This window comes from Beta vulgaris, chromosome 3, assembly GCF_026745355.1.
Source record: "Beta vulgaris subsp. vulgaris cultivar EL10 chromosome 3, EL10.2, whole genome shotgun sequence".
In the NCBI taxonomy this organism is placed as follows: domain Eukaryota; kingdom Viridiplantae; phylum Streptophyta; class Magnoliopsida; order Caryophyllales; family Amaranthaceae; genus Beta; species Beta vulgaris.
In genome coordinates, this window is record NC_079204.1 from 9,847,150 (window position 1) to 9,863,394 (window position 16,245).

General features: G+C 36.1%; 1 protein-coding gene across 1 annotated transcript; it reads left to right on the forward strand.

The window, feature by feature from the left end:
• The first annotated feature begins 8,746 nt into the window (after positions 1–8,746).
• LOC104906435 (probable methyltransferase PMT15) lies at positions 8,747–14,249 on the forward strand. Its single transcript, XM_010695180.4, has 6 exons — positions 8,747–9,645; positions 11,555–11,765; positions 11,913–12,210; positions 12,529–12,921; positions 13,022–13,099; positions 13,554–14,249. Exons 1-6 carry the CDS (start codon positions 8,959–8,961, stop codon positions 13,774–13,776), a joined length of 1,890 nt encoding a protein of 629 aa, XP_010693482.2. The 5' UTR covers positions 8,747–8,958; the 3' UTR covers positions 13,777–14,249.
• Positions 14,250–16,245: the final 1,996 nt, after the last annotated feature.

Below are 16,245 nucleotides of genomic sequence, written 5' to 3' on the forward strand. Positions count from 1 at the left end.
CTATTTGAGGGACGCCTTGAACACTTTGTCGTCCTTTTTGACATCATTGTTGTGAAGTCGTGTTAGAAGCTCTGACACGATTGCCTTGACACGATTGCCTGACACGATGGTGCTTGAAGCTTTCTCCAATTTTTGTGTCTTTTTTTTTCTTTGCAGGTCTCCAATAGGACTTTTTCTAATGGCCTAAGACATGCTGCTTTGAAGGTGATGGTGCTTTGAAAGTTTCTCCATCATTCAAGACTCAAGATATGTTGGTGCTTTTGAGCTCTTCTCCACTTCAATCTTGAAGTGTTTCCGGTCAAGTGTTGGTGCTTGGAAGCTTTCTCCAACGAACTTTAATAGGTGATGGTGCTTGGAAGCTTTCTCCATCGATCTTGTTGCTTAATTTTTGTCGGATCTCTGGTGCTTGGAAGCTTTCTCCAGAACTTCGAGGAGATTTGACGAAGTATTGGTGCTTGAGAGCTTTCTCCAATCTCCATGCTTAACATTTTTGTTGAAACTCTGGTGCTTGATAGCTTTCTCCAGAACTTCGAGTGAATGACAACCGCAAAGTTTTTATCATGCTTCATCATCTGACAAAGTGATTAGTGAAGCCAAGTGGACAACAACTATGCCCCCAAGCCTCTGTTTCATATTTTGTTAAAACATATTTAGACTTGATGGAGTACAATTTTAAAATCATACTTACTTTTTTTGTGGCTGCTCTTGAATATTTAATTATATTAAATATTTAATTATCCAAAATGCTTACGTACCAAATAAAATGGTTTTTTACACCTTTTTGGATCAAGCCAAACGTAGTTCGATTTTCAATTTTTTGACAAGAATGCAGTTTATACTCTTAGGATTTTTTTTTTTTTTTTTTGAATTTGCAGTTTATACTCTTGCTTAGGAGATTTTTTTTTTTTTGGGTATTTCTGTCCTTTTGTGAATTTTTTTTCACAAGGTTGAGCCATGAACAACCATCGACGTAGATGTCTAATATAATTCTCTTCATGGTTGGCGATGGTCATCTCCATTTCGTGAGCCCGAGTTGCAGTTCTTGAATGTGTTTGGCTTAATTCCTTGCAATATGTAAGCAAGTCCCAATGCATGCCTTGGGTGCACAACTCTACAGCGGATGCTTCAGACAGGTGATCTTTGCACTGAAGACACAACGTTCGCCATCGATTGATATATTCTATAACAGGCTCATCCTCCAGCTGGGTGGTTTGTGTCAACTCAGTCATGCTGACAATACGACGAGTGCTAAAGAAACAATCCATAAATGCTTCTTCCATTTGTTCCCAATTATCAATTGATCTAGCAGCTAAGTCGGTGTACCAATCGAATGCCACTCCTTTCAAAGATCGAACGAACTGCTTCACGAGTAGGTCTCCTTCAGTACCTGCATTATTACAAGTTTCAACAAAGTGTGCTATATGTTGTTTGGGATTGCCAATGCCATCGAAATGCATGAATTTGGGAGGTTGATAGCCCATAGGCATTTCTAGGGCATCGATTCTCTTTGTATAAGGCTTGGTGTAGTGGTCGTTCCCGTCAAAATCTCCACCAAGTTGGCGTTTGACAGCTGTGGCTATCATATCTTGAATTTGTTGGAAATTGAATGAATCGCCATGGATAGCTCCATCCTTTGCACTAGTCTTTGACTTCATGCTAAATTTGGATCCACCACTATCGCCTTCGCTTTCACCAATCGGACGTTTCTCAAGTTTCTTTGTTAGAGCAGCAAGTTGTTTGCTTTGGAATTTGATTTGTTCTTCTTTTTCCTCATTCTCTTTGGCGAGTTTGTGAATGAGCATCTTCATGTTTGCTAATTCTTCCTCCATGGTATTTGCTTCAATGGTCATGACACTTACATTAACAACGTCCGTCCTCCATTGATTGACTCCGTCGAAGGATCCACGCTTGAGAAAGGATTTTTGCTGTCATGAACAGATTTCTCTTGGCCACCATGGTCGAATGAATTTGCTTCATTGCTTGAATGGAGAAAAAGATGAGAGGTAGAGATTGTCCCACCGAGCGTGCCAAATTTGTAAACACAAATTTTAAATCTGCAAAATAGAGAGTCAAAATAAATGTAACAAAATAGTGAATTTTATTGATTTGAATTTATGAGTACAATCTCTAATATTTTCTCCTCTGATTCAATCTCCACTTGAATTTGATTAGTTCATGAACTAATTTGGTGAGTTCATGAACTGTTGACTTGACTTTCTTGAATGAGGGCCGTCGAGGCTTGATCTCGCCCAAGGCAGAACTTCTAGAATAGAACGGCACGTTGAATGCTTGTCCTTCTTCTACGGAAAGGATTTTGATGTTGATTCATTGTTGCTCACGAACAAATATGATCTTCTTGAATAAGGGCCTTCGGGCTTGATCTCGTCCAAGATTGATCTTGTTTCTTTCTTCCGGTAGAGAATTTGATGTAGCTTGACTGAGAGAGAGATTACTTGACAGGTTTAGGTTGTGCTTTCTACTTTTCTCCTTGATGGCTCTGCTATCTGATTTCTCCTCCTCCTTTGTAAGTGAATAGAATAGCTCTATTTATAGAGTTAGGAGAACCCTAGGGTTTCCACTTATCCTGCCTCTTGGGCCTTATGGACATAACTCTATTAAGAGTCCACCTTTTATTTGATGAGCCATGACTCAATAATAGATGATTAATTAAAATAGGCCTAATATAGTGATAAGCCCAAATTAATTAAATTTGATGATCACCCATTAATAAAAGTCAGCATTTGACTTTAAGATTTTAATGGGTCAATTAAATGTGTGACGTGGCATATAATAAAATATTTATGCCTACAGTAAAAGAACATATACCTTTTTAATTTAAATTTGAAAAAGGAATCTTTAGTTTTATAATTTAAGGAAGCAAATAACAATAATTTTTTAAAATTATAGACTCTAAAAATGATAAAACGACGTAGTTTAGGAAAGGATGCACCATGCTCTACATGCACTTGGGTGCACGTACTTATTTGCGCTTTCTGTTTATTATGGTTGCTGATGCCTTTTTTCAGATGATACATCAGAAGGTGCATGCTAAACTTCTCCGTGGTGCGAAAACTAGTAGAAATGGTCCGAAAATTTCCCATCTGATCTTCTTTTTGCATATGGTAATCTTCTCTTTACTAAAGCTACCCGACATGAATGTTTAACAATAGTTGATATTCTCAACATATATGAAGCAGCATCTAGTCAAAAAATTAAGTATGAAAAGTCGGAGGTATCTTTCAGTAAAGGAGTAAGCTGTAAGCATAAGGAAGCTTTGATATCTCTGCTCCATATGAGACAAGTTGATAAGCATCATAAGTATCTAGGCATCCCTACTGTGAGTGGGAGATCTAAAAAAGTGATGTTTTGGAGTTGTTAGACATAATGTGGAAGAGGTCAGGAGGGTGGAAAGAGAGGTTATTGTCTAGAGTAGGGAAATAAGTTCTCATTAATGTTATGATTCAAGCTCTACCTACTTATCTGATGGAGGTTTACAAGCTCCCAGTGGCGATTATTCAGGAAATTCATTCGGCAATGGCAAGATTTTGGTGAGGAGGGAAGGGTGAGGGTAAGAAGATGCACTTGTTGAGTTGGAAAAAGATGTGTAAACCAAAATGTATGGGAGGCATGGGTTTCAAAGACCTAGCTGTCTTTAATGATGCGTTGTTGGGTAGACAAGTTTGGTGTTTGTTACACTACAAAAATTCACTTTTGAGTCGGGTTATGAGTGCTAAGTACTATCCACATGGTGACATTTTTTAAGCAAGACTAAGGCACTCGACTAGCTATTCATAGCAGAGTATTTGGAGTGCGAAGAGTCTTGTGATGGAAGGGGTTATTTGGAGATCGAGTAGGAGATGATAAAGAGATTGACTTATGGAGAGCTCCGTGGGTGGGTGATGAAGAAGGAGGGTTTATCAAGAGTGACTATGTGGGCGATTTAATTGATGAAGAGAGGAGGGAGTGGAGAGTTGATGTTGTAGAAGGAAATTTTAACGAGAGAGATCAACGATGTATCCTTGCCATGCCTTTGATTTCAAGGAATATAAAAGATGAGATGACTTAGGTCTATTCAAAAGATGGGATTCATTCGGTGAAACCCGCCTACATGTTAGGGAAGGGGGAATTTGGATGACTTTTATAGAGCTTGGGGTTGTTGTGGAATTTGGATGTCTCCGCAAACGTTAGACATCTCTTATGGTTGGCTTGCATGAACTCATTGCCGGTGAAATATGTGCTAAGGGGTAGGCACTTAGTCATAGACGCATGCTGCCCTTAGTGCGTTGATGTTGATGAAACGACGTTCTAGGATGCATCTTTTCGATGTCCGCAAGCAGCTAGATACTGGACTGATTGGGCTGTCAAGATATGGCGAGGGACATTGAGAGTGAGGAGATGTGTAAGACGTTTGTGCGGTGGTGTGGCATAGAGAAGCGCATGGTGCAACGGGGATATTACTTAATATGGAATGTGTGGTCTGAGAGAAACAAGAAGCTCTTTGAAAATCATAGCACTCCTACTGCGATTATGTGTCAAAGGATTGGGCGGCATGTTGAGGAATTCAACTTATATACCACCCGCATTTATGGCAATGTTACGAAGGCTCCTGTAAGAAGCTCACCTCGATGACATGCACCTCCATAAGGTGTGGTCAAAATTAATACAGACGCTAGAGTTGGAGAAGATGGGTGGATTGGGTTAGGGGTGGTTGCTCGTATGCAAGAAGAGGAATTTGTTTTGGGGATGTGAGGAGGTGTCGAGCTTATTGGCCCTCGGAAGTGGCGGAATGCAAAGCAATTCACATGGCGGTTCGGTTAGCAAAGGACCCACGGAATGGAAGATGTGATCATCGATTCGGATGCATAGGTGGTAACCACAAGATTAACAAAGGTTACACTCTTGTTTTCGGAATTAGATTCCATTCTTGGCGATGTTCTTTCTATGTCTGATTCATTTCATTCTATTAGCTTTAATCATGGCAAAAGAGATGGGGTTGCCCATAATCTTGCTAGTGTTGTTCCATTTGGGATTGAGCAATTTTAGGAAAATCATTGTCCCGAAGATGTAGCTCCATATGTTCTTATGGATACTTTGTCCCTTCTTTGATTAATGAATTTTTCATTTTTTTTCCTAAAAAAAAGTACAGTTGAAGAGTCTAGCTTAACCACTAACTAGTAAGTACTTTACTAAGGATGTATTGGCCTAGTGGTTAAGATTGAGGTCATGTGAACGATAGGTCACAGGTTAGAATTCCCTTCTTATTTGTAGTTTGTATTTTGTACTATTTTCGTGTCTCATATGGATAAAAAAACTAATAAGTACTCTGTTTAACATCATTTATATTGAAATTAATTTTCTAATTAACATCATATGTATATTGACTTTGACTGTACGAATATACTTACTAACACTTTTTCATCAAGCTGCCACCTAGCTGTGATTTAGTTGGGGGCGGAAATTTTGAGGGTGGTGGCAGGGGTAGAAGGAGGTTTTCGGTGGAGGTTTCAAGGGTGGGGTGGTGATAGAGTAGAGGGTGATTCTTTTTAATTGTTTCTTTTCCCATAAAATTATAGATTATTTATGTTAGGACTTAGGAGCACAAAGGATCAATATGAGAAAATACCTTCTAAAGGTTGAATTAATAAGTAATAATCGAAAGGTTAAATTAATATTAGAGAACATGTGAAAGGTTGTATTATTTAAGTTATATTTTCCTATAAAATATGATGATATGTGTTCTATGGCCTATACCTAAAAATATTAAATTGTCAAGTTTTTCATAACAGTATTAGGACATGTTCTTTTCGATATAAAACAACTAAATTGAACTGAATTGAACTGATTGCAACTGAACTGAACTGAAATGAATTAAATTATAACTAATAAAAATGATAGTTGGAGCTGAACTGAACTGAACTGAATTGAATTCAACTGAGCTGAATTGATTGCAACTGAGCGGAACTAAACTAAACTAAACTAAAAATAAGTTGGGAAAAACATGCTCTTAGTATTCTTTTTTGCGGTTTACATGGTCAAAAAACAAAGTTTATTTTCAAAACTATGTCAAATAGACATATCATAAAGAAACATGCATTATTGAGCAAAAGGAAAGTATTCTTTATTCTCAAATTTAGCTCAACGTACAACAAAAAAGAGTTCTAATAAACCAAGTTAAAGTTTGTTATACTTTTCATAATATATTTTCTCTGTTTTTTTTAATTGCATTGTTTTCCATATTTGACAATTCTCTATTATTTGTATTATTTTTTCGTTTTTGGGAATATATTCTCTCTTTTTCTCTTCTAACATATTGACATATTTTTTAAGAAAAACATGGTAAATAGCAAAGAGATAAAGATAGAAATAGTAGAGTGAAACTTATGTGATTGAATAGAGATATCAGCAAATAACGAAACGTTGCTATTACATTCTTAAATAACATTTTTATTACTTTTATCAGCAAATATGATTTTATAATATGATGATATGTGTAAGAATTTAAAATATGACATAGTAGAGTGAAACTTAGTAATTCTTACATTCTTAAAATATGATGATATGTGTTCTATCAGCAAATAACAAAACGTTGCTAGTAGGGCGTAAAACATTTTTAGTGTAAAATGATTTTTATGGAAAACAATTTATAGTGGAAAAAACAATTCCAAAATTAGCTTTCTATTGTTTGGTTCCATGTAAGAAAAATGATGAAATGAAAGGGAAAGTAATGAGGTAGTGAGAGAAGTATACAAGAGAGATAAGGAAAACGGTTTTCCCTTCATTTTGAAGGGAAAATGGTTTTCCATCGTTAAAAGAGTAAGTTTACCCCAATGAAAAATGATTTTACACTCTTTTGTCAACCAAACAATATAAAACTAAAAATAGAGAAAAATTATTTTCCGAAAAAACGTTTTACACCCTATCAAATGGAGCCTTAGGGTTTGTCCTCTTCGTCATAAAACAGTTGAACTGAACTGAATTGAACTAAACTGAACTGAACTAGACTGAACTGAACTGAAATGAATAGTGATAGGTGAGAGTAGAAGTATTTTCCAATGCTGAAATGAACTGAATTGACCTGACCTAAACTGAACCGAATTGAATTAAACTGAACTGAAAATAAGCTGGGGAGAACAGACCTTAGGGCCTGTTCTCTTCGGCATAAAACAGCTGAACTGAACTGAACTGAACTGATCTGAACTGAACTGGACTGAATTGAACTGAATTGAACTGAACTGAAATGAAATGAATAGTGATATGTGAGAGTAAAAGTATTGTCAAGAGCTGAACTGGTCTGAACTGAACTGAACTAGCCTGAACTGAACTGATCTGAACTGAACTGAATTGAACTAAACTGGACTGAACTGAACTAAAAATAAGCTGGGGAGAACAGGCCCTTAGTGCATGTAAAACTTCTAAATAAGGTTGGAACATATTGCAATTATAAAAGAAGTGGGAAAAAGTATTTATCAATAGAGCAAACTTTCTATCGTCTTCAGTCTTCATCGTTGATCTAAGATTAGAGATGTAAATGAATCGGGTTCGGGGAGGGTGGAGCATCACCCGCATCCACCCACTCCACCCGATCCATCCGTCATCTGCATCCATGTCTACCCGAATCCATCCATCCATTTGTAATCGGGTTAAACAGATGGATCGGGTGATTAACGGGTGAAATCAAATAGTATTAGGAGAAGAAAGAAAAATTACTAACAAGAATCACTAATCCATTTATATAATTCTACTTACTATGTAAAATCGTCTCCAAACTGACCCTAATCTACATTATTAACATTTATATATTTATATTATCATCTTGTAACTTGTTAATTATGACTTGAAATCTTGTGAATGGCATAAGGCTAACTTTGAATGCACATATCTCTCAATATATAAATGATTTTGATGTGATTCAAATTGGAGGTGATAGTTTGTTCAAAGAGCTTTCCAACGATAGGTCATATGTCCAATTTCGATGAGAAACGAGAAAGTTATGACTGTTTTACGAAAAACTGACGAAACTGTTTCGTCCCAGGACCGACCGGGCGGATTTTGCCCGACCCGGTCGGGCGGTGCGCGGTTTTGAGCGCTGAACGCGTTTTTCGATATATTTTTTGTTTTAAAGTTATTTTTTAGGGTTTGTACGGGGTTCCTTATATTATAAAAGGGCTTCCTAGTATTCATTATTATTAACACAACTTATGAAACACTTTTAGCCTCTAGATTTAGGACTCCTTGTATTATTCTCTCTGATTTTCTCCATTATAGTGAAGAAGCTTTAATCCCCCCACCTGTGGATCTAGGTCAAATTTGACTGAACTACGTAAATCCTTGTGTTCTTTGTTTGTTCATCTTTATTGTTTTCTCACCTTTATTATTTCATTAATTTTCTGTTCCGCATTAATCAAACTACAACACCCTTTCCTAACATAACTTTTAGGCTATAGATTAATAAAGTTATAAACATGAAAAAGCCCAAAATTTAAAAAATTATATATTTTTTTACTTTAAACAGGTGACGAATCTGGTGGTAAACGGATGATGGGTCGGGTGATGGATGAAAAAATATCACCCGAACCTGACCACCATCCATCACCCGATTATCCGTCACCCGGCTATCATCCGTTTAAACCGGGTTTTCACCCACTTAATAATCCGGGTGGAGCGGATGGTCAGGTGATCCAGTAGATATTGCCAACTTAGATCCTCAACTAGCTAGATACACATTAAAGGTACAACATATTTTGTCCTTCCAATATTTACTCTCCTGTCTCACCAACTCACCAAAACACCTCCAAATTTTAACACACTGTTTTTCCTTTTTCTGCAAAACGACTTAACTTCAACACTCCCCCAATCCATGAGCTATTAATTTCTCTGCCCCTTCACCTATATACACACTCTCCAATAATGGAAAGTAACAAAAGATAAACCTTAGGAACAAAAATACAAAAAAATCCAATGAGGAATTTAGACTCACCCCCAAAAACTTTCCCATTTTGGAAGAAAATAAACCATATCTACACCTTAACCCTCATTACCATCTTATGTTCCTCTTCCTATTTCTTTGGTGTATGGCAACGTAGTAGCGGAAGTGGTAGATCATCTACCACTTCCGCTATCATTACCACTTGCATCACACATAATCTCACAGGTTTAGGCTCGAGCCTAAACCTGTTAGACTTTTCCGCCCATCATTTGGCGGAAGATGTTCCATCTACAGTCTCAGGCTCGAGCCTTATGACCAAGTCTTACCCGGGGTGTAACGCTAGTTATAGCGACTACACCCCGTGTGAGGACCCAAAACGGGCCTTGAAGTTCAAGCAGACCCGAATGATGCACTTGGAAAGGCATTGCCCGACAAAAACGGAGGTACTGAAGTGTCGGGTGCCTGCGCCGTACGGGTATAAGAGCCCGTTTAAGTGGCCCATTAGTAGAGACTATGCGTGGTACAATAATGTTCCGTCAAAGATGTTAACGGAGCATAAAGCGGTTCAGAATTGGATCCGGTTTGAAGGGGACCGGTTCAAGTTCCCGGGAGGTGGGACCATGTTCCGGTTTGGTGCTGATGCTTATATTGATAATATTGCTAAGTTGATCAATCTGAACGATGGGTCTATCAGGACTGCCATTGATACTGGCTGTGGGGTAAGTTCCTTTTTTACCGTCTTCTCTCTCTCCTAACTTCTTTTCAGTCGGTGCTACAGCCTACAGTAAAAAGTTTGATAAATCTTCAATGGTGTACAGTAGATATATTTAACGTGATTTTTCGTGTAACAAATATTATTGGTGTATTTAACATAAATTGTTCAACCAAGCTTGCTTGGTGGGGTGGTGAGGAACTCATCTTGTAATTTGAAGGTCACAAAGTTCGACCCTCACTACTTATTTTGTGCTTGTGAGTAAAGATTCTCTTATATATTCTTCTATGTTCAAGCATTGACTGTATAGTTGGGTTGGTTGATCTGAGCAATGTATTAGTCTAGTGTGATTCTTTTTTTACCAAGAGCCAAGGAATCTACACTAGGAGCCCCAAAAAAAAATATTATTTGTGTTTCGTGTAACAAATAAGGGGAAAACAACACAAAAAATTTGTGTGCATACCTCCTCATCTCCTATAGTAATTGCTAGAGTACAGGTAAAGTTACATTGTTACACGCTTGATGCTTCTCACATACAAGTTTACTCATTAATTATCTTTAATAGTCGATAAATAAAAGTCTTAAAAAGTTAATAGTTTACAGGTACGTATTGAGAAAAAACTTAATAATAACGCGTAGGAATGTGTATCTTCATGCACAAATCATAATATTGATTTTGTAGATATAAAAAAATAATTGACATTTAGTAATATATGGTTGAGTACTATCGGGTTTGGGTTTGAATACAGATGTGTCTGGTGAGGTTATGATATAATCTTGCTAGGTGTCAGTCAGTCTGGGTAGTTCCAAGTCAGGTTTTGGTTAGGTTTGAGGACTGACCCTTACAGATCGAACCAGGTTTAAGTCAAATCAGAATTAGGTTGATCCAGCGGTCAAATCTGTTTCATTAGTAGATAGTTTCATGGAAAGCGTATGGATGGTATAAAAGCCTAAATATCGTAATTAATGTAGAACAGATGAGTATTAAAGTGCTTAAGCGGGCTGGTTTTTGGGAGTAATGGTTTAACATTAGTTTTTTGGCCAATTTTTTTTTCTCTTCTAATAAACTAATATTACTTTTATACTCTCTCTCCTGATAACCACGAGGAGGGTAACGGCTAGGAATACTCTAATGAGTTGGGGACTTTTTGACTCTATTGTGGTTATAGTATTTTACTTTTGGGAGTAGACTATAGTTGCGTTTTGGCATAGTAATGATTTTTCTCTAGTAGCAGTGTAGATGATGTGAGTCGAGTTTGAAAAAATAAAGCTCATCTCAAACTCAAAATTCTATGATCGAGCTCGAACTTGAATCAAGACTTGACTCGAGCTTGAATCATCCATGTACGTACTTGAGTTAGGTATTTAGATTAGAGAAAAAAAAAGTTTTGTTTCATTGTCCAGTCAATGTGGGACTTTGTGTCTTTTATACAAAACAATAGCTTGCATCGAAGAAGAAATTTAACTAATAGTTTTTGCCTATTTATAAAGATTAAAGAACATAGACTTAAACTAGACAAACTAAATTCAACTATAAGTATAGTTAGATCGTAGTAGCATTTTATAGAGTAAAGAAGGCTATGGCTTATATAAACTGATGAAGGATACATAACATATAGATAATTTTTTTCGAGTTACTTGCGAGCTTTTCGATCAAGTACAGTAAGGAGTAGTCCAGATCAACTCATTAATCATCGAGTCGAGCTTGAAATAGAGTCGAGCTTTCACCTAATTTCAATTGAGTAATTCTCGAGTAGCTTACTGTTAATAATCTATAAAATGGAATAGAAGTATTCAATATGAACTTTTTAAGTAATAGAAGTGATTTCACAAATGAGGTTGGTGCCTAGGGTTAATGTTGTATTTTCATCATTATACATTCATACTTACATAGTCATATTACTTTATATATGTAGGTTGCAAGTTGGGGAGCATACTTGATGTCAAGGAACATATTGCCGATGTCATTTGCACCAAGGGACACACATGAAGCACAAGTTCAATTCGCACTAGAACGTGGGGTTCCTGCTTTAATTGGTGTTATGGCTTCAAAAAGACTCCCTTATCCCTCAAGAGCTTTTGACATGGCTCATTGCGCTCGTTGCCTTATTCATTGGGACCAATATGGTAATTTTCCCATGCTTAGTTTCATTTAGGAAGAACCTCTTTAATAAATTTATAATAAGCTCACAAATATATATATAAGAAACCTATATCTATATGTTAAATGTTCAATCATCTTATATTGTATTTTTGGAATTGAAATCCTTGTAGATGGAGTATATTTGATAGAGGTTGATAGAGTGCTTCGACCCGGCGGATATTGGATCCTATCAGGTCCGCCCATCAGATGGGAAAAGAATTGGAAAGGATGGAAAATGAGTAAGGAAGTCCTCAAAAGAGAGCAAACTAGAATAGAGAACTTGGCAACAAAACTTTGCTGGAAGAAAATCATAGAGAAGGATGACATTGCTATTTGGCAAAAACCAATCAATCACATCAATTGCAAACGGACTCAAGAAGTTAACGCGGACCCACCTTTATGCCCCGCTCAAGATCCAGATATGGCCTGGTAAGTCTTTTTTTTTTCCCTTCAACGATTGAGTATATATCAGACTTTCTCCATCTCAAAATATAGTTTCGTATATTGATTTTGGTTGTGATCAATGAAGATTCAATTGATTTACTATTGCATGGACAAAACTAAAAAGTAGATGCATGCTAATATGCCATGCTACAAAATTAGGACACAAACATGTGGTGGGTACTGGCCTACTGGGTACGATAGTTCATTTATTACAACATTTCTTTAACAATTATTAGTAAGTCTTTTGTCTAAAATATCATTATTATTGATGAATTTAACAATATTATCCAACAAATATCTTAGGTACACAAATTTAGAGACTTGTCTCACTCCTTTACCAGAAGTCTCAGAGAATCATAAAGTTGCTGGAGGACAATTAGCAAAATGGCCAAAAAGATTGACTGAAATCCCACCTAGAATTAGCAGTGGATCAATAAAGGGTGTAACACCAAAAATATTCCAAGAAGATATGAAAATATGGAAGAGAAGAGTTTCACATTATAAAACAGTGAACAACCAGCTAGGGGAGCCAGGAAGGTACCGGAATCTTCTAGACATGAATGCGAAAATGGGTGGTTTTGCGGCGGGTTTGGTGGATGATCCGGTTTGGGTGATGAATGTGGTTCCTGTGGAAGCTGAGGTTAATACTCTTGGAGTGATCTATGAAAGGGGATTGATTGGAACTTATCATAGTTGGTATGTGCAAAAAAAAAAAACATATGTTACACATTAGACTGCACTTTTATTAGTTGATGTACAAATAATTGATGAAGATTTTTGTAATATTTTGTTGCAGGTGCGAAGCTATGTCTACTTATCCAAGGACGTATGATTTTATCCATGCTGACTCGATTTTCTCGCTTTATAAAGACAGGTATATTTAGGTAAATTGTATTACTTCCTCTGTTTCGTTTTAAATACAACGCAATAATATTTTATATCTCATAAATAATACCCCTTGTTGCATTTAAAACGAAACAGAGTATTTTCTTACAAATAGTTTTTGCACACTTGTTTGTACAAATTCGCCCTTAAGCTATATGGACGAACAACATGACCTAAAATGAGCAACCATAATTCATATCCACATTTTTTCGAGTAAAATTATCAGAACATAAACATAAAATTGCAAAAGCAGTAAAAAGGTGTCAATTTGATGATAATCAACCCATCTATATAGGAAAATTCTGAATACGCCACTGTCTTATAAAAGTGTCAACTTGATGTTAATCAGCCCATTCATATAAGAAAATTCTGGATACGCCACTATCTTATACTCGTGCAGATCAAAAAATGCATGAATAATCCCTTTGTGTGTTGCATTGCAGGTGTGAAATGGAGGACATTTTGCTAGAGATGGACAGGATATTGAGGCCAGAAGGGAGTGTAATGTTCCGAGATGATGTGGATCTGTTGGTGCAGATAAAGAAGATAATAGATGCGTTTCAATGGGATAGCCATATAGTAAACCATGAGGATGGGCCCCTTCAAAGAGAGAAACTTCTCTTTGCTGTAAAGTCTTATTGGACTGCACCTAAGCCTACTGAATAAGACCCCAATATTCTCATTTCTAGTCTAAAAATTTAGATGGGGTATCCATGAAGCCATTTTTGGTAAAGGCAAAGTCTAGTTCTAGCATGAGATGGTATCACAACTCACACCTCAAAATATAGAACAATTCATTTTCAATGTTTTTTGTGGCACTAGACGCAAAACAAACAAAAAAAAGAACAAAACAAAAAAAAAACCAAGACCTATTAATGTAGTTAGGCCTAGGGGTGATAACTCTCTAGATTGAAGATAAGAATTCTACGGATTTGTCTATCTAGTGGGTAATCCACCCACTAAAAATAGACATTAATAATTAGTAGAGTCTAATTCAGTAAAAAAAAAATTATTGTTTATTTCATGTGGGAACTGGGAAGTCTACCTAGTGGATAGATGTATTAATCTCCAAAATGTACTAACTCTCTGGCTATGTTTTTCCGATGTTCTTTTCAAATTATGTGGAAACTGAAAAGCAATGCACATAAACGACATAATTTATTCCCCTACGCGTAATAAGGCGGTAAGAGCATGCATGTATCAATATATCATCCCCACTATGAATATAGTTAGGGCTACAGTGGTAAATGGATTGTTAAGATTGGATTACATAAAATATTATTTAGTTAATAACTCTATCGATTTAATATTGAGTCATACTTGATTTAAGTGTACATTATTTTTTTTTATTAAGTTTAGTCCAAATCAACTTAAATTGAACTATTATATCTTTGAATATAGTTCGAATTTTGATCAAATCATTGGATCGAGTATTAAGTATAACTCCAAATATGATAGTAGTTGATTATACCATATTGTTGCATGCATATACATCCTTTAATTTTATTAAGTTATGTGTTTTAGTTGCCGTTAATAATGCATCAATTGGACGTTAATAATGCATTTCTTCATGGCTACATTGATGAAGAATTCTATATGCAACCTCCTCAAGGTTACTTTAAGGTTGCCCCTGGTCAAGTTTGCAAATTAAAGAGGTCTTTGTATGGATTAATACAAGCCTCTAGACAATGGAACTTAGAGCTCACTAAGTTTTTGCTTAATTTTGGTTTTACATAGTCTAAGTTGGATAATTCTATGTTTACTCTTCATCAAGGATCATATTTTACAGTAATTGTTGCTTATGTTGATGACTTACTATTGACTGGCAACAATTTGGACATTATTCGATCTGTTTAAGATAAACTTCACCAGGGTTTTACCATCAAGGATCTTGGTCAGCTTAGATATATATTACCTTGGCATTGAGGTGTCTAGGGAATCTTCTAGTATCCTTCTTAATCAGAGAAAGTATATCCTTGATCTGCTCAAGAGTTGTTCCATGGAAAATTATTCTCCCACTTCTTTTCCTATTCCTAAAGGCTTGAAGTTGCAAATCTATGATGGTGAGAAATTTTCAGACCTAGAATCTTATAGGAGGATCATTGATAAGCTGCTTTATTTGAACATGACAAAACCTGACATTAGTTATGCTGTTCAACAGCTTAGTCGGTTCATTTCAGATCCAAGGATGCCTCATTTTTTTTAGCAGCTCAACATACCCTGAAATATCTTAAAGGGACTCTTCATCATGTTATGTTTTATTCCGATCCTCCTCAAATGATCTACAACTTGCTGCCTATTGTGATGCAGATTAGGATACTTGTCATTATTCTTGTAGATCTCTAACTGGTTACTGCATTTTTATTGGTTCTTCTCTCATTTTTTGGAAAACCAAGAAACAAAAAGTAGTCTCTAAGAGCTCTACTGATGCTGAGTATAGAAGTATGAGTCATACTACAAGTGAATTTAATTGGTTAGTTTAGTTGGTCTTCTCCATGATTTTCAAGTGTTTCCTACTCTTCCTATCACACTATATTGTGATAATGTTGTTGCTCAACACATTGCTGCTAATCCTGTTTTTCATGACAAGACCAACCATTTCAAAATTGACTGTCATTATGTTAGAGAGGATGTCCAGTTTGGTTTTATACAAACTTAGCATGTTAGCTCTCTAATGCAAATTGTTGATATCATGACAAAAGCTCGTGAATCTGTTCAACATCGTTTTCTCACTGTGAAGCTTGGAATGGTTGTAAATGATAGCATTCCAGCATGAGGAGGGGGTATTAAGATATATGTTTTAGCTGCTGTGAGCTTTGACAGCTCATCTAAACCTCTTCCTTTTCAGTTATTTAGTTTGTTAGAAGGATACAAAGTTAGTTATAAGTTATTAGAACAACAATTGTATGCTTGTATATATACTTCTTTGTAAGCTTTTGTACAATTTATTAGATTTTGGAGAAATAAGTTTTGTCTTCTCCTTATCTTCCTTTTTACTCTCTAAATTTCTCTCTGTAAATTTCTGTAATTCAATCTACCTGATTGAATTCACAAATTTCTTCCCTTTCTCAACACATTTTTTTTTCTAATAACATAGCTAACTAGCTGAGCTACAATGTCGGTGCACGTTTTTTA

Coding starts and splice junctions, on each gene's coding strand:
- LOC104906435 (XM_010695180.4), top strand. CDS start 8,959: ATGAGGAATTTAGACTCACCCCCAAAAACTTTCCCATTTTGGAAGAAA. Junction 12,211..12,528: donor CAAGATCCAGATATGGCCTG/GTAAGTCTTTTT, acceptor CAAATATCTTAG/GTACACAAATTTAGAGACTT. Junction 12,922..13,021: donor ATTGGAACTTATCATAGTTG/GTATGTGCAAAA, acceptor ATTTTGTTGCAG/GTGCGAAGCTATGTCTACTT.